The sequence below is a fragment of the Protopterus annectens genome, chromosome 4.part1, assembly GCF_019279795.1.
Source record: "Protopterus annectens isolate FY-2018-M chromosome 4.part1, PAN1.0, whole genome shotgun sequence".
Classification (NCBI taxonomy): Eukaryota; Metazoa; Chordata; order Ceratodontiformes; family Protopteridae; genus Protopterus; species Protopterus annectens.
In genome coordinates, this window is record NC_056734.1 from 486770603 (window position 1) to 486794172 (window position 23570).

Here is a 23570-nt window from a genome sequence, read left to right on the forward strand (position 1 = left end):
TAAAGACTATTTTCGTTTTCGTTGTCCAGGACAAACAGAATATGATGTGCAGTAACTTTGGATACTAATTAGCACCCCATCATTTCTATACATTGTTATTGTTTATCAGCACTGTTAATGAAGACCGTATTTGGATATTGTGAATATCTAATAAAGCCTTATTGAATTAACTATTTATTATTTACTTAATTGCAGTTTATTTTCCAGGATAGTCCATTGGACTACAAGGAGCCCATTTTCAACGGAGTCTTGGGGAGAAAAGCTCCAGAGAAATGCAAATACGTAATACAGAAAGAGCACAAATCCTTAATATACATTTCAATTGTTTGGAGAATTCATTCTTAAAAGTACACAAGATTTGACCCATAAAGGAGAAACTGGCACCTGTTCAGCATGAGTTTGGGTAATTAACAGATAAAGCTTTTCGTTTGTCTTATTTCAGTTGTTTACAGTTAATTCCAGTACAGTACAGTCTTATCGATTTTTGCACAACCACACTGCATTAGTGACTGCTCACCTGCTGTTTGGAGAATTTCATGTGTCTTCCATATCTGAACGACTACTATCTTAATGATCCACCTGGATACCAGCTGTTGCAAGCTGGGGGTTACCTGTCTTAAGGCTCCAGATCCCTGGGCTTTACTATGCATTTGGCAATGACAATTTAGTAATTCACACTTGATTGCCTCCTTTTCCCTCCAGCAAGATAAGATGTTAAGTTGTCTATCTCGCCTTCGTTTCTTGCTTGTTGGGATCGGAGCCGACCCTCGGCTCAGACTCGGCCGTCTTCTATAGCTCAAGAGCAGTTTACTGGCTCGAGGCTACCCTTTATCCCATGATGCCTAGAGCTAGCTACCCAGATCTCGTTTGCCGCTTCAGCTGCGAGGTTCGTTATTACTGGCTCAGGCTGTAGTAAGCTAGTTTAATACTTTTTTCTAGCTATTTAGGGGTTATATTTTAATACTTTAGTCTTTCAACCTTATTGTTAACTAGCTTGTTGTAGTTTTTAGTGTAATTGAATTTTCCTTTAGAACTCATTTAAGTTAGAGAGTTCTTCCCCTCCCCCCCTTTTCCCTTCTTATTGTAGCGTTTTCTTTTAGTTTAGTCTCTCTTTTAATTTATAGGTAGCCGTTTAAGTTAGAGGCTTCCTATTAAAAAAAAAACAAAAAAAAATAAAAGAACCTTTCACTGTAGTTTTCGTGTTTTTGGTATAGATTAATGTTTATACATAGTGTTTATAGTTTTTTGTTGTTTGGGCCTTTGGCCAAAGATTTTTTTTTTCTATAGAGATGTCTAAAGAATCCAAAGTATCTGGATTCAAGAAGTGTGACTCATGCTGTCAGAAAATGTCTCTGACAGATGGGCACACTTCTTGCGTCTATTGTTTAGGCACAGTGCACCCTGCAGGACTCTTGTTCTGTATGCCACGCATTCAGCCCAAGGGTTCTGCAGGAGCGCAAAAATAAGTTGATCTTAAGGGGTCTCCTTAAGCCCCAGGATTCACCAGCCAAGGCTCAGCCGGTGAAATCTTCTAAATCGACCATATCGTCGGCTCCCAGCTCGGAGCCGTCATTGGTCCAAACATTACACAACCAAGTAAAACCAAAACTAGTAAACCATGAAAATAACGTGAACCAGGAATCCAGGACGCCAAGTTGGTTATTAAAAAAACACTCCACCTTTATTCACCAAACAGTTTGTTTTAGTGCTTTCATCTCTTCAAAAGAGACTTCATCAGAAACAAAGAACCTAATTAATTAACACTTTATATAGTTTAAGCAATTAATGACATCACAAAACTTTTGAACATTTAAAGCACTACATACATTTCAGGTCTGCTGTATAATGAAAAACCATAATTAAAAAGTTGTTTGTCAACATTGGCACAAAGGTCTAGAACAACAATCACATATTGAAATATATTGTAACTATATAATTATTTAAAACTATATATGTTTTAAATATAAATATATATTTATACATGTTAAGAACTTTATGAAACTGAAGTGCATCAATATAAATAAATAAAAAACTTATTTTAAAAATATACCCAAAAGTATATGTTATTAAAAATATACATAGGGTACATAGAAGCCAGTCTGAACTGCCACTGGCTTTCTTTCTCCGGGTCTTAATGAATCAGTTTCATTGGTTCCCTATTTAATAGAAAGGACTAATAATTTATGAACTTTTGTATTAATGCATTTTGCATAATACAAATATTTATTTATTTTTAATAACATATACTTTTGGGTATATTTTTAAAATAAGTTTTTTATTTATTTATATTGATGCACTTCAGTTTCATAAAGTTCTTAACATGTATAAATATATATTTATATTTAAAACATATATAGTTTTAAATAATTATATAGTTACAATATATTTCAATATGTGATTGTTGTTTTAGACCTTTGTGCCAATGTTGACAAACAACTTTTTAATTATGGTTTTTCATTATACAGCAGACCTAAAATGTATGTAGTGCTTTAAATGTTCAAAAGTTTTGTGATGTCATTAATTGTTTACACTATATAAAGTGTTAATTAATTAGGTTCTTTGTTTCTGATGAAGTCTCTTTTGAAGAGATGAAAGTGCTAAAACAAACTGTTTGGTGAATAAAGGTGGAGTGTTTTTTAATAACCAACTTGGCGTCCTGGATTCCTGGTTCACGTTATTTTCATTGGTCCAAACATTACCAACTACCTTGGTTCTGGCTGGAACCGAGGAGGCTGCTTCCCAGTCGGCTCTACCAGTATCGTCGGAGCCGTCTCAGACCCACAAGAGACCAAGGTCCCTGTCTTTAGAGTCGATACATTCAGCCCCTCTGTCTCCCCTTTTGCAAAGTGACCGCAGTCATAAATCCTCCCACTCCTCTCGGTCTTCTAGGCTCTCAGACCATGACTTGGAGAGAGTGGTCAATAGGTTTTTGAAATCACAGGCACTAGCCAAAATGTTATCCAGCCCTCCTCAACAGGTGTCGGCTCCGTCCGCTTCAGTCGATGTTCCTCCTCCGACTCCTCTGAGCTCGGATCCGGAGTTTGTTGGGGTTCGAATCGTGGAACTGTTGGCACCGATAACAATTTCCCCTTCGGTTCCGTCATCGGCTCCGATCCCCTCAACTCCTACATCGGCCTCGGAGCGTTCCCCTCAGTGTGGAGGAGGATTCCGGTTTCCTCAGAGCCGGATTCTTCTTTGCATAGTGGCAGGGATGCCTTCGATTTCATGAGGAGTGTACTGGCCCATGAGTCAGCACCACGTTCAACCCCACTGACTCCGTCCCCTGTAGTACTTGCGTCAACCTCTATCCCTCCTCCAGACCCCAAGTGTGGGAACCAGTGCTCCAGAGCACCCCACTGGGTGTTTTCTCCTCTTCCGAGGCCTCCCCTGATCAATCAGAGGACCCCCCTCAGAAGAGGAAGTGCAAGAGGAAGCACATTGACTCCCCTGAGTCTGTCACTTTGGATACCGATTTGGATGAATCGGAAGGGTCCCCGAGATCCCCCTCTGAAGATGTTTCCTTTTCGGACATCCTGGAAATGCTTAGGCAGAGGGGGAACTGGACTGCCCTAGCCCCTACTGAGGATGAAACCGTATTCCTGGTTGCATTTGGTTCTCGCCCTTCCACTTCCTGGGTGTCCCCCCCCTTGATCCACTAATGTCTGTGGTGGCTCAAAGGGCTTGATCATCCCCAGACACAGTGGAACCAACCCCTAGGAGGCCCGGCAAATTTATTACTGCACCCCCTGACAAACAGTTTCTTACAAAGGGTGTTCCTGTGGATGCCATGGTGGTAGCAGCAGCCACTAAAAAGGAATTAGTGGAGACTTTTTCCTCTGTCCATCCTCCTAACAAGGAGTGTAGGACTATGGACAGATATGGGAAGCGAATGTTTGCTTCAGCGACCTTCTCCATGAGGCCACTGAATTACTTATGCCATTTTACCAGACTTCAGAGGGATCTCTTAAAAGTGCTTGGAGATACCCTCCAGGATCCATCAGCTGAAGGAGTTCAAGATAAAGTAGCTTCTCAGCTGGTGACCCTTAATTCAGTGGTTAACTCCTCCATGAGGCTCATTTCCTATGCAGCCGATGGTGCGAGTAGAGCCGCAGGCATAGACGTGGCCCTTCGGAGACACGCATGGATGCGGTTGTGTAATTTTGCGGAGCTCTTTAGAGCGTCATTCACCAACACCCCCTTAGATGGTTCATTTCTCTTTGGACCACAGGTGAAGGACACTCTCACTAGGTGTGAACAGGAAGGCAAGACTCTCTCTGCCGTGGGAGTCCGCTTTTCCACTCCTTCCAGACCATATCCCAAAGGTTAGAAGAGTGGGGAAAATGTGGTTTCAGAAATCCCAGGGAGCCTCGCCTGATACACGTAGTGATTTTTCCTCCAGGGGCAGAGGAGGGAATGACAACAGACGCCGCCCACGAGGCAGAGGGGGTCCGCAGGACCAGGGCAGCAGAGAATCGTTCTCTGACAAGCCCTTCTAGCACCCCTGAAGGGTTGCCCGACTGCCCGCCTCTGGAGGCAGTCTGGGGAAGACTTTCTCTGTACCCAAAAGCCTGGCAAGACATTATGCGAGACAAATGGATACAATCGATCATGTCCGGAGGCTACGTAATTCCCTTCTTCCAATCTCCCCTATTGTCAAACAAATACCCCCCAGATGTTCCACCCAATCTGAGGGCCCAAGCAGTCATAGAAATTTCAGGACTGCTAGAAAAAGAGTCATCCAGGAAGTCCCAGCAGACCAACTTGGATCCGGAACTTACTCAAGGTTCTTTTTGGTATCAAAAAAGACACGGGACTGGAGACCAATTTTGGATCTCAGCAAACTAAACAAGTTTGTTCAAAGAACAAAGTTTCGGATGGTCACGCTTCAGTCCATTCTACCCTTTTTGGGTCAGGACAATTGGATGTGCTCAATAGATCTCCAGGATGCGTACTACCACATCAAGATGGACAGGTGCTCCAGGAGATTCCTTTGCTTCCTGCTGGGAGCCAGTCATTATCAGTTCAGAGCTCTGCCCTTTGGTCTCACCACAGCCCCCAGGGTGTTCACCAAATGTATGGCAGTGGTCACGGCTCACCCGAGACGTCAAGGATTCCAGGTGTTTCCTTATCTAGACGACTGGCTCCTTACTGCTACTTCCAGGCATCAACTTCTTCAAGCCAGGGATTATACAATCGCAATCTGTGCCCAGTTAGGCATTACCATAAATTTCGAAAAATCTGCCTTGTTGCCCTGTCAATCTATTACCTATATAGGAGCAGATCTAGATGCAAGAAGTATGTCCGCAAGACTACTGCCGGACAGGGTGGCCACAATTCGGCAGCAAGTTCATATCCTCATGCAATGCAAAAAGGTACAAGCCCGGTTGGTCCTTCAAACTCTGGGTTCTATGGCCGCAACAATTATTCTGATACCTCTAGCCCGCTTTCACATGAGAATCCTGCAGTGGCTTCTATTCACACAGTGGTCCTTTCAACAAATTCCCATGTCCCACATGATTATAATTACAGAAACTTTCAAAACACACTTTTCCTGGTGGATGGTCTCCCTGCTAGTGTCTCTGGGCAGACCATTCATCCAACCCCCCCAGTTGCCACGGTGACCACGGATGCCTCACTGATGGGGTGGGGGGCATTATCAGGGCAGGACAGTCCAAGGCACATGGCAACCTCACGATTACCATCTGCACATAAATGTCTTGGAGATGAGAGCTGTGCTTCTAGCGTTGCAAGCACTTCAGAGCTCACTCCCTCCTGGGACAATTGCAATTCAAACGGACAACATGTCAGTAGTGTGGTACATCAACAAGCAGGGTGGAACCAGATCCTACCCCCTATGTCGAGAAGCACTCTGACTCTGGCAATGGGCGATTTCTGATTGCAACGCACATCCCTGGGAAATCCAACGTCATAGCGGACAGGCTCAGCAGAGCTATTCTCATACCTCCCGAGTGTTCTCTGAATCAGGTAGTTGCGGATCTCATCTTCCGCAAATGGGGACAGCCTTGCTGCGATCTGTTTGCAACCCCCTTCAGCACCAAATGCAGCAACTATTTCTCCCTTCTACCGCTTCCTGGTCATCCTCCCAGAGATGCTGTAGTCCACGATTGGCCTCAGGGACTTCTTTATGCCTTCCCACCCTTTCCTCTTATACCCAAACTCATACAGAAAGCGACTTTGTTGGGTTGCAAAATGATCCTCATTGCTCCTTACTGGCCTCGACAGATTTGGTTTCTGTTCCTGCACTGTTATCTCCTCGAGCAGCCCTGGATCCTATTCCAGACCTGCTGATCCATCAATCAGGAGAGCTGCATCGATCCCTCTAGACCCTCCAGCTCACAGCTTGGTTGATCCAATTCCAACCCTAGCCAGGCTTCCCAGCATTTCCCCAGCTGTGTGTGATATTATCGTATCCTCTCACAAATCAGCTACTAGGAAAACATACGCTGGTAAATGGAAACGCTTCTCTTATTGGGCAGAGGCTAAGAACATAGATCCCTTTTCAGTCCCAGTTCACGAGATCTTAGAATTCCTAACTGAGCTTTTCACTCTGGGTCCGCTTCTGCCACGATCATGGTTCAACTAGCAGCCATTTCTAGCTATCATGTTGGCTTTGCTAATCTAAATATCATGTCTCATAAGCTGTGTAAAGCCTTTCTTAGAGGGACTACTCTCCTTTGGCCCCCAGTGAGAAATCCCCCTCCTCCTTGGGACCTTAATTTGCTATTAACCTCCTTGATTATGCCCCCTTTTGAACCTGCGACTTCATGCTCCCTTAAGTTTCTATCTTGGAAAACTCTTTTTCTGGTAGCTATTACTTCAGCCAAACGTGTATCGGAACTTCAAGCACTAAGCGTTCGTTCTCCATACTTAGTTTTTCACAAGGATGGGGTAGCACTGAGAACTAATCCATCCTTCCTTCCTAAAGTGCGTTCAGAAAATAATCTAAACCAATCCATAGACCTTCCAGTGTTCTTCCCTAACTACACCACCAAGGCAGAATACAAGTTACACCTTTTGGGGGTTCATAGACAATTGTGTTTTTACCTGCACAGAACTAAGGATATAAGGAAGTCGGATCAACTCTTCCTCTCCTATGCTAAGGGTAAATAAGGTCTCCCAGTTTCCAAAGTGACCCTGTCTAGGTGGTTGTCTCACATTATCACCTTCATTTATCAACTAAGAAACAAAGAATTGGCTGCCAAACTGAAAGGACATTCTACTAGGGCTTTAGCTACTTCTGTAGCCTTCCAGTCTAGGTTACCCATGGACTCTATTTGTGCCGCAGCCACATGGGCAACTCCTCATACCTTTATTTCGCATTACAAGTTAGATATGACCTCCAGGAATAGAGCTAACTTTGGTTCCACTGCTCTGAAGAGTCTGTTCCAATGAGCCACCCAGGATCATAGGTGCTAGGGACGCTGTCCCAACAAGCAAGAAACGAAGGCGAGGTAGACAACTTAACATAAAGAAGTTATGTACCTACCATAACGTTCCATGTTAGTTGTCTTCATCTCGCCTTCTTTCTTGCGTCCCCCCCTCCCATCCCCCTGTCCTATTGGACCGAGAGGAATTTAGATTTCACCAGCTGAGTATTTTTCTGGTTTGCTTCCTCTGCTGATTTAAAGAGTATAATAGATATGCCCAATCTGTTAGTTTGGTCAGATTATTCTTGATATGTCTGGGGTTAGCTATTGCAAATGAGATCTGGGTAGCTAGCGCTAGGCATCATGGGATAAGGGGTAGCCTCGAGCCAGTAAACAGCTCTCGAGCTATAGAAGACGGCCGAGTCGGAGCCGACGGTTGGCTCTGATCCCAACAAGCAAGAAAGAAGGCGAGATGAAGACAACTAACATGGAGCGTTAAGGTAGGTACATAACTTCTTTTTCTGCAAGCTTGTATACCACCTCCTTTTTTAGAATCTGTCTGCTCTTATAAGGCCAATTTGCTAATGTCATTTTTGCTGGTGGGTCTAGTCGATCAACCTTTTTAGGCAGACTATTCTTCTTCCTCATCCCTCCCAAGCTACAGAGAACCACATACGCTTCCCACCCGGAGTAGCAGGGCAGTTCGGTCTTCCCAGGAGATTAGTTTGCATGGTAGCATACTAGACATGACAGCTGTCCCTTTTTCCACAATATAAACTGGCAGATTCAAATCTGTTCCCAATACAGAATCCATAAGGCATCAGGTACCATGGACCAGAGAGTATCTTTGCTTCTTTATCACTTCACATTATTACAAAATCCAGTGCTGACCTTCCATATTCTTAGCCCCATATCGTCTGCCATATTGTTTTTGCCTCTTACTAGGGTTCTTATACATCTATCTATATAAATATATATATATATATATATATATATATATATATATATATATATATATATATATATATATCTATATAAAATATCCTTCAGTGGGTTTTTCGCAGTTCATTGGGCCAGTCCTTTCAGGCTCAGTGTGCTACTGCAAGATTCACTCAGATTTGCCATCGTCATATCTGCCGCTGTACCCAGTCAGGCTACCCCTCTTCTAGTTTAGCCATTTCTCCTCCTCCTCCTTCTCCTTATCAGCTTTGACCTTGGGCTCCTCCCACTGGGCTGGGAGGACATTTCTAGGGAAAGTGAGATTAAGTGATATGGTCTTTCCTGGAAGTCAAGTGACATTTCTTTGCTCTAGGGGTGGGGGATGATCCCTTTTTCCCACGTTGCATGTTTGTTGGGGCACTGTCCCCTTAGGGACGATTACAGTGCATACTGTCAGTAGGTCAGCAATCTGGGGTACTTTCTAACTAGGGCAATCCATTCTGCCCCCTCGATGTAGAGAGACCATGAGTATCTAGGTACGGGCAATATCATCAGACCTTTTTCCAATTGCATCACATATGCCAGCATTATCCAGTGCTCTGGCATACAGACTTACCCAGTCCACTCTGATTCCTCATGCTTGGTTCCTCTGTCAAACTGTCTGAATCTGTTTTCAGCCATTGGGGCCAACTTTGTGTCCTCTTGGCTTCTTTTTTCAATAACAAGTACAGGAGGTACACTTTCGCATCTAAAATATCTTGTTTAGATTCTGGGGCTCATTTTAGGATCCCCATCTTCCCCATCTGGGATCCAGTATTCAAACCTTTACACTAATTACCGTGCTAGTTTCCGTTTCAGTGATTGTAAGAGTATCCACCTTTGCTTTCCTGTTCATGATATTATATTAACCGTCCAGAAAACTCCTCTTAGAAGGCATTAGGAAGTAAATGTGGACGTTTCTCCACTACAGGCCTCAAAGCGATCTTGTTGAACAATTTTTTGGCTCAGATCCCCTGTAAGACCTCGTTCCACCTTGGGATCTCAGCATTAATCTGTAGGGGCCTACCCAGAAACTATTAAGCTAGCCTTGCCTTCCAAGTCACCTTACATTATTTGTCTTTAGATCGGGTGTCTCTCATACCGATTTTTCCTTTATGCCTAGAGTGGCCACAGGATCTGACATTGTCCTATACACACAAATGTTGGTCTTGTGCTCAGACTTCTTTTTAGCAAGGTTTCATATGTGTTCTCCTCTTTCACGCACACAGACATTTACTGGCAGTTGGTATATCTTTTCTTACCCACTGAGGTCTACTGGCTTCCAATATTATCCTAACCAAACAGCTCCCTGACTATATTCGGCTGATTTGTACTGGAAACAGTCTAGAACTATCTGGCCTTTCTAGAGCCATTTTGCTAGGTCCACAGATACCTTATCTGGTCTTCCTCCAAAACCTCTACTGTTGATGTCTCTGTTGTAGTCACTGACTCTTAAGACCTATCTGTTGTGATGCCTTTTGCATGTGTACTTTGTCTCCAGGACTAGAGTTTCCTTGGTTTGAAACTGCTTTGGCATTCCTTCATTGAAGGCCTCCCAAGAATTATGTAGCTGAGGACTCTACCCATCAGTGAGGGAGAATGAAGAGGACAACATATTTAGGAGTTATGTACATACCGTAACTTGGTATATATGTTGTCCTTCTTCATTCTTTCTCACCTTTCCTCCCAGCCATCCACTGGCTTTATATTTTTAGAAGGATATTGGCCACGAAGGGAACCTGGGGTGCCTAGGTTTTTAGTCATAATTCTTTCCTTTCTGTCATGTCTTTATAAATCAGTAGACATAGGCAGCAAACTCGATCTGAGGAGTTAGAGGTTGTGTTTTCCAAAAAAAAGTGCAAATATATATATATATATATATATATATATATATATATATATATGTATATATATATATATATATATATATATATATATATATAAATATATATATACTTATATACTTAAAGCCCTTTTGTGTGCTATATATATATATATATATATATATATATATATATATATATATATACTTAAAGCCCTTTTGTGTGCTAGGTAAATATCTACTGTCATTAGATGACTAATTCCAGTCCGCCTAATGTAAAAGCACAGTCTGGAGTGAAATGTTACTACATACAAACTTAAAAGATATGAAATGCTACCACAAACAAACTTAGACACTGATACAGCAGTGTACTTTAAACAGCTTATAAAAGTCTGATTATTCAACAATAATAAATAAACCATGAGCAAAGATCCACAGAATGTATAAAGGCACTAAAAATAAGACAAGCTGATTAATAAGCCCTCCAGCCAATAAAACTGCATGCAGAAATCTCGAGCATTTCCCCAACCTAAACAGACCAGGCTTCCTCCCGTTGCACTAGATGGGAAATCCACTGACCTTTTGTTGCAAAAACAAGTGTTTGCTAGAGTGTAAAAATACACAACTTTATCTAACAGTTAGCTAGATAATGAATTCAGAGCTAGGTAGACAATGAATTCAGAGCAAGTAAATCAGTAAAACAGAAAATGAGAGGCAAAGTGCACTTTTTCAGTATAAGCACAAGGAAAAAACAATAATTCAAGATATCAGCAGCAGTGTAGAAAAGGAGGAACTTGAGCTTCATTTACAATAGGGGTGGGCAGCTTTAAATCACCATGTTTAAAAAGCAGATCAACGAAGGGGAGAGCGGGTGGGAAAAACTAGCACAAAATCATCAGCCGTGCTTTTAGTTTATGCAGGCTTGAAATCTTTTCAGAAAATGACAAAGTGTTGGCAATTTTCTCATGGGCAGGTTTGGAGTGTACACTCTGTGCCCTTTCAGTTAACAAATCCTGCTGAAGTACATCAGTCCAGTTGCTTTTTTGTGCTTTCATAAAATTAATACAGTCTGTTCCTTACAGTTTTACAACATTCTTTTTAGTTTATTATACAGCAGAAAATCTCTGGTTTTCTCTGCATGTTCTGCCTTCTAACTCTGACATTTTTTGAAACAGCTGTTCTGGAAAAGTCTCATTTCATTTCATCCTCTGATTTTTGCATTTTTAGCAGTTCACCTGAATAGCTAGGTACAGGTTCTTCTATTTTTTTCCAGCCTTTTGTTATTTGAATTGATGTACTCATGCAATTTTTCTTTGAGTACATTTTGATTTATTTTTTCCTCTAAATTATTGGAAGCCATGTCTTACACCAAAGCTGAAGCATGAACTGTTTTTTTTTGTTTTTCTTTTTTTGAACAGCTGCAGGATTCTTCCCAGCCAGTGTTTCTCTTCACCTTTTCATGTTGATTTTCTTACAAGTTCTCAAATTTTTTTCTTTGCTGGCATCCAGGCTGTACACTTACTAACCAGTAACTGAATTTTACTCATACTGGCAATATCACTTACTGTTATTTCTCAGTGTTGTTTTTCACATTGAGAGAGAAGAAATTAGCTGTTGATCAGTGTGCAGCCATCTTGGAAGTCTGTTGTCATGCTTGGCCTTGTATGCATAGGGATTCTTAACTGAAGTGACCAGGATGGATGGATATGTCTGAATTCAGTTCACATTGTAGTTCTTTGACTTGTAAAAATAATATGCAGCTCACTGATTTAGACATTGCACAGGGATATAATGCATATTCTGTATATTTTACATCTGTGACTATGCATATTCTATATTGTTTACATCTGTTTTTGTCATATTCTGTGGTTATTTCTTTCTCGGCATGTATTTCCAGCATTTTCCATATTCTAAAAACCTTACTTTTATACCAAACTAACCTATACGATTGGTCTAATGTTGACCAGTTAAGCAAAACTTGTAGGAATTTATTTTTGCAGGTTAATACATAATTTTGTTAGTACCTTAGAACATGATTGTAACATGCTATGATTGATGTTCAAAAGTTCTTGCATACTACTGCTTTGGTGGCACAGAGGAATATGATAACTCTCTAACTATGGCCTGGCCGACCCAGGTTTGCTCAGTAGTTTGGGTACTGATGGGAGTGGCGGGGAAGAAATGGAAGTGGTCCAAATAGGGGTGTTGCCCTCAGATGTAATCAGTGACCATGGGGATGTGGAAAGGGAGTGTGTAGGTCATATTAAAGAAAAAATCCCCTCCACATGTGGAAGCGCATATGATCTGAGCCTCCAGGATACCCTCAGGATTTACAACCAGCAAAGAAAATGGATTTTGGTGTGGACACCTGGTACCAAGGGCTGGGCCACTAAACATGAGGTCCCAGTAGACCAAAAAACAAAAAAAAAGGTTCTTGCATATACTGTAAATAACTTACACAATTTGTAATGTTTACTGCCTATGTATTATTTTGCTGTATATTATTGGTTGTAAAACTTCCGGACGAACCTGAACATATTCCATTTGGATCAGTGCTGTACCCTAATCGGCAAACACACTAATTAAATAAATAAATAAGTATCTGTCTTATACGTAGCAGAACCTGAGTGCTCTTAAAGTAATGCTCTTTTTCAACCATATATTGCGGTATCAGTGCTTTGCAACCAAAACACTTAAGTATAGTAGTTTTTCAGTATCAACAGCATTTGTTTACAGTATTTGTATCACATGTAATATGTACCACCCCCCCCCAAAAAATGCTACAATGTATAAAACACAGTTAATTTCCAAGTATCGTAACTGCATGACAGGCAGTATTGATAGAAAAGGGTTAATATTAGAGCTAAACAAAAATTGTGTTTTAATGAGTCTTGTCTGGAGATGTGTGGATTTTGTGAAAGATTTATTTAGCATGTATTTTCTTGTTCTTTCCTTTAGACTGGTACACTGACTGAAGATGGATTAGACCTATGGGGAGTCCATATAGCAGATGGAACTAGGTACTATGCATCACAATCCTGAGATTTTGCATTGAGTTAACATTGGAATAATGGTGCTGAGCAAATGTATTATATTAAACCTTTGAACTGTAGATGTTAAAAAGAGTACTTGAATGTTGCTGTTCCGTATTCTGTTTTGTATTTCTGTTGTATGTTAATTGCTTACTAATTAAGTAGTATTTTGTTTAGCCTTGTGTGTAGTGAATTCTTACTTAAATAGGTTTTTGTGCCATTGATTTCTCACAACAAAGCACAGAGATTTCAAAGTTTTGAACTGATTTGTAAACCCATTTTTATTTTTCAGATGGTTGCGTTCAGAGCTGCTGATTTATAATTTGTCTAATTCCGTTTTTTCCATGTGATTTTCTACTGTATAAATACATCAGGCAGTATCACTCAGTAAGTTCTGCTTGAGAATAATAAGAAAAAATTAGCCTCTTTTGGGATTTTCTGTTCTGATTGTGACAGTGTGAAGTATTGCCAGCTATGCCATGAGAAGCAGGGCAGTGCTGTAACATATGCCAGCACAGCTAGCTGGAATTTTGTAAATAATTATATGTCATTTGTATATCAGACTGATTTGTATAAGTGCTGTGTTGAAAATGTATTTGTAAAGTTGCTTGTGTTAAAAATGTGCCAACGGTGTGCCCTGCTGGACAGAAAAAAGAAATATACATGTATTATTGTACCTGTTTAAATGTGTATATTGTAACAGTGGGTGCTGGAAGAGAAGAGTTTAATCTCAATCCACATGACTTTGAAAAATAATAAGAAATGAAATGACAGGGCGTAGGCCATGAAGATGTTCTCGCAGTTTTGAGTGAAGCTAGATTTAATGTCTGTAAGAAGTATGGTTTATTAGCTCCTGTAGGAATAGTGGAAGTGCTTTGTGGTTTCAAGACTTCTAGAAGCTGCATCAGGTCTTATCAAGGTGTGTGTGTGTGTGTGTGTGTGTGTGTGTGTGTGTGTGTGTGTGTGTGTGTGTGTTTATTATTGACACACACGTGCTAAATCCTGGTAGTTTCTAGCAGTGTGTGTGTGTGGGGGGGTTGCATGAGAACTAGAAGTCAGATGACCAGATGTATGTGATGTCATTCTGTAATCCATCACTAAAATAATTTTTAATACTAGCCAAGACTGAAGTCTCAGGGCACTCTGTTTTGTAACCTGACAAAGAAGGAACTCTGACCTACTTCATCTTGCCTTGTTCTAGTAAGTAACCAGGGAATAATAATTCTTTAGATCACTCAGGAAAATATAGTGAAATTAGATAAGTACTGTTTTTTCTGTATCTGTGTGAATCTGTTTGTCTGTGTTGTTTTAATATTTTTTGTGATTGAAATTCTAGTGTTTATTGTAAATAGATATTTAGTATTTTCATGATGTTCTTCTTGTTTCACTGTTGCAATCATCACACTTAGGTTATCCTGCCAGGGGTAGCCCTCAGTCGGCCCGAATACCAGCGGCTTAGTATTTCTGCTTCGGTTGCTGTCGCTCCAGGACTGACGTCAGTGGTAACGCCATTACATCAGTCTTTCTTGCTGAGGAGCCCGAAGTAGAAGCAGTTCTCACGAGTGCAGATCGGCCACTACCTGAGTTTCGTTTCCGAATTGAAGTTGAAGTCTTCTAAAGATAAGTACCCCATTCGGGATTCTTTTTTAATTGCTCTAACCGATGTCAGAAAAAGTTAACAATTGTCTCTCCTGTGGAAAGCAAATACCACACCGAGACTTCCATTCTTACTGCATCACCTGTTTAGGCCAAGACCACGACGTACCTCTCTGTCGCTTTTGTGCTTTGTTCATCGCCAGAACTGTACGTCGTTGGGCCCTTATTGTAGCTAAATATTTTTGCTGTCGGTCACCCTATTCTAATATGGCTTTGGTAAACCATCTGACTACCGAGCTTCCGAAAAAACATAAGGATAAAGGCAGAGACAGACCGCATAGGTCCAAAACTGCCGATGATGCTTCCGTTAAGCTAGTCGTCAGTTCGCCGGTCCTCAGTGAGGTGCTTTTGCGGCCCCTGATGCCCACTTGTGTGGATTTGCAGGCCACTACCAAGACCGTTCAGAGTCCGGTATGCTGCAAGACTCTTTTTTTTTTGACTAAGGATCCTGCGGATGCCTCTACCTTGGATGGGTCCGGAGCCACTGAGCAGGCACCAGCTTCCGAGAAAGTTCTTCGCACTACCAATACTCTACACAAACCAAAGACTTCTTTCGTGTCTTCAGTTCTTTCTAAAACTACCAAGTTTCTAAGGCCCAGGGTATGAACTACACCTATAAAATGATGACTCAAGCTCAGACACCTGCTTCCACGCCTCAGTCTCAGATGTTTAAAATGGTGGAAGACCTTATCATGCTTATTAGGGGAAGCCAGCCTACCCCTTCCAAAAGAAAAAGAGACTTGTCCCCAGCAGTTTTATCTGACCAGGAGTCCGATGACTCTGAGGTTTCTGAATATGAAGACATGCGACCCCTGTCTGCTTATGAGGATTCAGATGCAGAGTAATCCATTCCTCCTGCCTCTCCTCCAGAGGATTTTTCATTTGGTGAAACCCTACATACGTTAAGGGAGCATTTCCAGTGGGAATGTGAGGACTACCCTCAGTCCAAAAAGAGACTCAGGGAATTCTTAGATTTACCACAGTAAAGACCTTTAGCCATTCCTCCGGTCTTGGATGTTGTGGATGATATGGAATCCAGTTTGACTCCTGACACCCTTCCTCCTGCTCCCAGGAAACCTGACCAGTATTACAGAGTCCCTGACTCTCTCAAATTCCTTTTCAAAAATCCTACTGCTGACCCAGAGGTCATCTCTCAAGGGCCTAAAGGAATAAAAACAACCACAGCTAAGTATCCCACCCCCTTGGACAGGGATTCCTGAAGTTTAGACAGATAGGGTAAAAAAGTATACACCTCTGCAACTTTTGCCATTAGAGCACTAAATTGTCAGTTTAACATGCTGAAATACCAGCAACATATCATGGAACTCCTCAAACAAAAAATATCTACCTTTACTGCTTGTGCAGAAAATAAAGAATTGCATGAGCTTATGCATTCTGCAAGCTAAGTTACTAAACACCTTGCAGTATGGCTTTGATGCCCTAGAAGCATCTTGCAGGGCACCAGTCACTGGTTCTGTACTTAGAAGGCATGCTTGGCTTAAGGAACAGACCTTGCCAGACCATGTCAAATCAAAACTATTGGACGCACCATTGAACAAAGATAATTTGTTTGGCACCAAGGCAGAAGAGGTCTTAAAAAAGATGGAAGAAAAAGCTAAATCTATGCAGACAGTTAAAGACTTCTTACAGGTCTAGCCTCCAAGGTTCACTAGGCATTGCCCCTCCAAGCACTGGTCCTTTCCGGCCCCTCCAGGCCAGCTCAGACAAGGCCTAGGGGAAGCAGACCCCCCCCAGACAACAGTCCCAAGGAATGCAGAGATCTAAGTAATGAAGTTCCTCCACTTCAAAAACAGGGAGTGCTAATCCACCCCCTTATGGAAAGAACTCACAGTGACTTTACACCTCCACCCCTTACCTCTATCCACCTGCTTGTGCCCCTAGGAGGAAAACTATCATCCCATGCAAACAACTGGGCCTCTATTACCAATGACTGATGGGTCCTTAATATAGTGTCCCAGGGATACAAATTTTATTTCCACACTCTGCCAACCCCAAAAGAGTTCCCAGATCTTCCTCCAAACCAGTGGGCAGAGGCCAAAAAACAAGTCAATTTCCTGCTCTCCATGAGGGGCAATACAGCCTGTTCCTGCAGACCGGATAGGCCAAGGTTTCTATTCCAGACACTTCCTGATAGCCATAAAAGAGGGCACCTGGTGCGCAATCCTCGATCTGTCAATTCTAAAGACCTTCCTGGTGATACCAAAATTCAAAATGCTCACCCTCCAGCAGCAGCAGCTTATGTGCTTTCCAAGGATGCTTGGTTAGTCACCCTAGATGTAAGAGGAATACCTACACATCCCAATCAGGAAATCTTGCAGGAAATATCTACGTTTCAGTGCAGGATCTATGCACTTTTTCAGTTTTCTGCGCTTCCCTTTGGCTTATCCACTGCTCCCAGAGTTTTCACAAAATGCCTGGCTCCAGCCATTGCTCTTTGCAGGCAAAGAAATATTCCAATTTACCACTACTTAGATGACTGCTTGATTCAGGCAGACAGGAAAAGCTGTTACAGCACCTGACCTTTGTAAAGGACCTCTTGACCTCCCTGGGGTATAATAATAATGAAAAGAAATCCAAATTAGTCCCCACTCAAAAAAAGCCTGGACACAGCATCCCAGATGGCATTCCTTACTCCAGAAAAATAAGCCTGCTTGACAGGCTACTTAATTCATCTAGCCACCAGAACCCAGTTGTCTGCAAGGAAAATCCTGCGTGCTCTAGGGTTCATAGCCTCCTGCATTCTTCTCATTCCATATGCCAGACTGCATATGAGGAAACTACAATGGTACCTGAAAAGCCTTTGGTGTCAACACTCTCAGGACCTGGAAACTATCATACCTATGATACTTGTCTAAGGAAAGATTTTCTTTGGTGGGCAACAGCATGCAACCACAACAAGAGTCCTCCCTTCTCACAACCCCGCGCTGCCCAGATCCTCACCACAGGTGCATCAGATTATGCTTGGGGTGCACACTTGGATGATGGGTGCATTCAGGGCCATTGGAGCCCAAATCAAATACATGTGCACATCAGCCAAAAAGAGATGCTAGCTGTTCAGCATGCTCTGATGGCTTTCAGACCCCTACTCTCCCTGGAGCCTCTAGTGATCAAAACAGACAACACCACAATGATGTGGTATATCAACAAGCAATGAAGAACTCGCTGTTATCCTCACTGCAGGCTCACCATGACCCTTTGGCACACGGCTTCAGCCATGCAAATCCACCTGCTAGCACAATTCCTGCCAGGCTCCCTAAACTCTCTGACAGACAACTTAAGCAGAAACCTGCTAGACCTACATGAGTGGCAGCAAGACCACAGAACCTTCAACCTTGTAACCCAGAAATGGGGCACCCCGAAGGTGGACCTCTTTGCCTCCCACAACAATCACCAGCTCAGCAAATTCTGCACCACTGAACCTTACACCAAGGCCTGGAAAGTGGATGCTCTATCTTCAAATGGGTAAACCTCTCGATCTATGCATTTCCCCTTCTACCACTAATTTCAAGGGTACTGCTCAAAGTAAGGGAGGAAAAACCAAGGGCAATCTTGATTGCTCCAGACTGGCCATGCCAGCACTGGTACCCACTGCTGCGCACAGCCTGTCACCCCTGCCACCATGGTACCTACATCATATCCCAACACTCCTGCCCAGAAGAATGGAAAATTCATGCATCCACAGTTGCAGACTCTGAACCTGGCAGCCTGGCTTATTCCCTGATCTCTCCTCCAGCTGCCAGCCTAAGCAAATAAGTCCTGGATATGTTATACGTGAGGCCAGATGCCTCAGCACTAGAAAATCTTATGCTGACAAGTGGAAAAGGTATTGCACCTGGATCCAGGCTAAAGGAGCTGAAACAGCGCAGCCTTCCCTACCGCTCATCCTGAATTACCTAGCGGACCTACTACACAGGCGCCTGTCCTTCTCTTCTATTAAAATTCATGCCTCTGCTATCTTTGCTCATAACAGCACAGAGCCACCTCTCTTCTGTCACCCTCTCATCAAACAATTCCTTAGAGGGGCTAACAATTTAAGGCCACCCAGAAGTGCTCCTACCCCAGCTTGGGACCTTAACTTTATATTGGAAAAGCTCACACTACCCCTATTTGAGCCTGTAGCTTCAGCAGAGTTAAAATTCCTCTCTTGGAAAACAGCCTTGCTTCTGGCCATTACTTCAGCTAGAAGAGTTTCAGAGCTACAAGCACTCATGGCTGTAGAGCCCCTCTTCATTTTCCATGCTGACATGGTCTCCCTCAGGACTAACCCAACTTTCATGCCTAAAGTGGTGTCCAGTGTGGCTCTCAACCAATCAGTTAATTTGCCCACCTTTTTCCCTAACCCACAAAACAAGGGGGAATAATTCTGCATTCTCTAGATGTGCACAGACAGCTCAGATTTTACCTGGATATGACTAAATCTTTTAGGAAAACTGATGAATTGCTAGTCAGCTTTGCAGCAGGGGCAGAGGGCAAGGGCATATCCAAACAATCTCCAAATGGATAGCACACTGCATCCATTTCTGCTACAAACACCGTGGGAAGCCACCTATAAGGGAGTCAGGATGCATTCCACCAGGGCAACCTCCATCTATGCAGCTTTTCTCAGAGGAGTCCCTACCAGGGACATCCTGGAGTCTGCAACATCGACTTCTGTTCATACCTTCAAACATTACCACCTGCCTATCTTCTCCAAGTCCAGGGCAGGCTTTGCAACCTCCGTCTTGCAGGGCATCCTAGCCAGCTCCCAGTCTTCTTGACTGCCTCCACCATTTTCTTCAGCTTTGGGAATCAACCCAAGTGTAATGACTGCAACAGTGAAACACGAAGAACATAGTACAGTTGTGTATACTTACCATAAATGTAGATGTTCGAGTGTATTCACTGTTGCAGTCCTGGTTTCCCATCCTCCATCCCCCTTGTCTCTCTTTCTCTCTCTTTCTCTCTCCTTACAGGAAATTTTTGGTATTTACTTTCTACTGGTGGTGGTCTTCCACCATAACCTAGCTCCCTATTTGGGGGCTCCTGACAGTTGGGGCAAGAAAAAAACGCGTCGGCTGCCTGATTTTGTACCACTGATGACATGTCAGTCCTGAAGCAGCAGCAACTGCCACAGAAATGCTAAGCCTCTGGTATTCGGGCTAACTGAGGGCTACCCCTGGAAGTGTAACCCAAGTGTGGTGACTGCAACAGTGAATACACTAGAACATCTACATTTATGGTAAGTGTACACAACTGTACTTTCTTTTATTATTTATTATTAAATATATTTAAACTTTTCATTGTGGCTGATCCTTTAGAGAATATTTTAAACTTTGAGAGGGCTTGTATCTATTTGATGATGCAATGGCCACTCCTGGAGGCCTTACTGCATTGGCAAAACACTATAATTTGTATTAAAATAAATTTCACTTAGTATAATTGGGTACCCTTCTAAGATCCTTAGAGTAGCTATGCGAACTTTGTCAGCCAGAGCCCTTTGTGTTGGCCTGGACTTCAGAGAAGTAGATACCAAACAGGAGAGGACTCAGGACCGTAACCCTGTGGGACTCCACTTGTGACTGGTCGGCAGTCTGACTTGGAGTCAGCTACTTTCACACTGTGGGTTCTATCTGTGGGCCAGTTTGCAACCCACCTGGTATAAGGGTTGATGTCTAACTTAGTCAGTTTTTGTATGATTCCTGAGTGGGGAATGGTATCAAAGGTCTTGGCCAGATCAAGGTCAGCTGTGTATGAACCACCTTGCCTTCATCCACATCTCTGATGATTGAATCAAAGAAGTTGACCAAGTTGAGCAGGCATGATCTACCCTTCACAAAACCAAACTGTGTGGGATCCAGAGTTTGAAGATTCCCTATATCCTTGTTTATTAGGTCCATGATGACGCGTCCCATAGCTTTGCATATCAGACTCGTCAGGCTAATGGGGCAATAGTTCCCAGGGTCTATAGTCACACCTCCTTTGTGGAGAGGGATGACTGAAGCAGTCTGCCATTCGGTAGGGACAAAGCCTGAGGTGAGGCTGTGATTGAACAGGGCACACAGGTGAGGTGCCAGTTCACTCTGTAGTTCATGTAGAACACAGCCAGGGATATTGTCAGGTCCCATGGAAGCTGTATTCTTGTCCTTGGACAGTGCTGTTTTAACCTGTGCAGCAGTAATACTGGGTGCCTGGCAATCTACTGGTATTGTGATTGGCCCTTTGGGGGGGAGGGGTAAAGTTGGCACTGAATCTGTTGGCCAGTATATTGGCAAAATTTGTTGGCTTGGTATAGGAGATATCATTGTGCAGTAGTCTGTTGGCTCATTGTAAGAGGTACCATCTAATTGTATTACTTATTGTTTGAATACCTCTGAACATAAAACAATGTTCATCTTCATATTCATGATGGTGCTTAGCTGAAGTGTTACTTTGTACATTCCTATGAATGTCTGAATTGTGCTCTCTTACATGTTCTTTAAGTTTCCTACGTGACTTACCTACATAAAAAGCATTTCATTTTTTACAGCTTGCAAGATAAATAATAGTATAGGTACTACAAGCTGCTGAACAGTTAAATACAAATTCCTTATCTGTAACAGGATGCTGAAATGTATTGTCGCTGCATAATCTGAAGTAGGGACTTCATTTGTCAGCAACCTTTGGGTCTTGGATCCGACTTCGGATCCGAGCCGGCAACTTATTTTACAGCTTATGGTTCTGAGCTCCTAGCTCCTCCCCTTACCCATAATCCCCTGCCAACCCTTATTGACCTCAGATCTAGTTTGCTGCTCTTAGTAGAGGCAGCTGGATTTTGAGCTCCTGGCGATTTACCAGGTAAGTGGTTAAAATCTTGTAGTATTAGAGAGTTTTTCTAAGTTTGTTAAACAGTGTGTGTGATTTAGGTTTCCCTTTTGATATTTTCTTAATTTTTAGTGTAATCCCTCCCCTCGCTGGTTTGTAGAGTGTGTGTGTGTTGCTTGTGTTTTTGGGGCCTAGTGTGATTGTGTAGCTTACGTTAGTTTTTTGTTATGTCAGAGGCCCCAAAACCCATTTTTTCCAAGTGCACTGAGTGTGGCCATAAGCGTTCACCAGCAGATGGCCACACTCGGTGTGTTCGGTGCCTTGGGGTTGCACACCTGTCCTCTGGGTGTGCAATTTGCGCGGCGTTCAACCCCAGGGCACTAAAAGAACGGAGGTCGAAGCTGATACTGGCGGGACTTTTGCCCCCGGATTCAGCTTCGGCCTCCGCCGCTCCCGTGGCACCTCCTCAGCCTTCGGTGGTGGCCACTCCTGCCCCCCTTCCCCCGTCCGGGATTCAAACTCCCACTAAGGCGCCAGAGGACAGGGAGGCCAGGAGGGAGAAAAGGAGGGAGAAGCACCACAAGCGGCGGGCCGAGGCCTCCGCTTCGGCCCCCCCCCCAGCTAATTGGGCTTCTCCCTCCACGGCTTCCAGGTCCCCTCCTCCTCGGATCCGATCCCCTTGCTTTTCCCCGGGACCCGAGGAGGAGGAGACCTGATCTCAGTCGCGGTCATCGAGGCGGCATTCCTGGCCTGCCTCAGTGGCCTCGTCGAAATCCACTTATAGTCTTTCTGATGGAGACTTGGACCGGATGATGAGAAGGTTCATCCAGGCCTAGCTGCAGATGGGAGTGCTCTTGTCCCCCCCCCCCTTCGGGGGGGGAGCTCGACACCCTTTTTTGCCCCGATAGCTCCTTCTCCAACCCGCTTCCCGGGTTCAGAGCGCTCTGAGCCGGGCAACGTTGGAGCCGGGGGTGGGTCGGCGCCGACAGTACTGGGTACTTCGGATCCGACCCTGCCCTCGAGTCTGTCGGGTCCTTCGTTGGATCCGACCTCTCGGAGCTGTGGGCCGAGCTTCGGATCCGAGGGATTCAGTGTGCCTTCGACTCCGTCCAGGTCGGAGCACACGGGTCCGTCTGATCCGGTGGCCTCGGCGCCGGTTCCGATCCCTTCATCAGATCCGAGTGGGAGCCGGCTTTCGGATCCCAGGGAGATAGGCTCCCCCTCGGCCTTCGATGTAGTGGAGAGGGCTCTGTTGAGAGCATCCGGACCCCCCGGTCCTTGCATCGGCTCCACCATGCACTCCCTCTCTGCTGGGTCAGGCTTCCATCACCCGGCCACAGGGACAGCCTGCTTTGATATCCCAGGTTGTTCCACTGGAACAGGATATTGCTGATGAGACCTCCTCAGACAGGACCCCCGAGGAAGTGCCTCACAAGCATAAGTGTAAGAGGAGACACATGGACTCCCCCGAGTCCTTAACAGAGGACATGGACTTGGATGAAGAGGAAGGCTCCCCAAGGTCACCCCCCCAAGGATGTCTCCTTTGGAGACATCATGGAAATGCTCAGGATCAGGGGGGGGTGTGTGGTCTGCCCTAAGGCTTCCTCCGACGAGTCCGTGTTCCTGGAGGCATTTGAAGCAGGCCCGTCTACCTCTTGGGTGTCCCCTCCGGCCGACCCCCTGGTGGACCTTATCACCACCAGGGCGTGGAAGGAGCCGGACACTGTGGAGCCAGTCCCCAAACGCCCGGATAGAATTTTGAGTCTCCCTGCAGACCGGTCCCATTGGAGCAAGGGTCCCCCCGTAGATGCCATGTTGATGGCGGCAGCCAAGAAGAGGGAATTAGCTCAGGAGAGCCCCTCAGTCCATCCACCGAGCAAGGAGTCCCGCTTG

General features: G+C 43.9%; 1 protein-coding gene across 1 annotated transcript in view; it reads left to right on the forward strand.

The window, feature by feature from the left end:
• The window catches only part of ATP13A3 (ATPase 13A3), a 2707264-nt gene that overhangs the window by 1339868 nt on the left and 1343826 nt on the right, over nucleotides 1-23570 (forward strand). The window contains exon 15 of the mRNA XM_044070296.1: nucleotides 13147-13208. Coding sequence (XP_043926231.1) covers nucleotides 13147-13208 — 62 coding nt within the window. The remainder of the gene's footprint in view (nucleotides 1-13146; nucleotides 13209-23570) is intronic.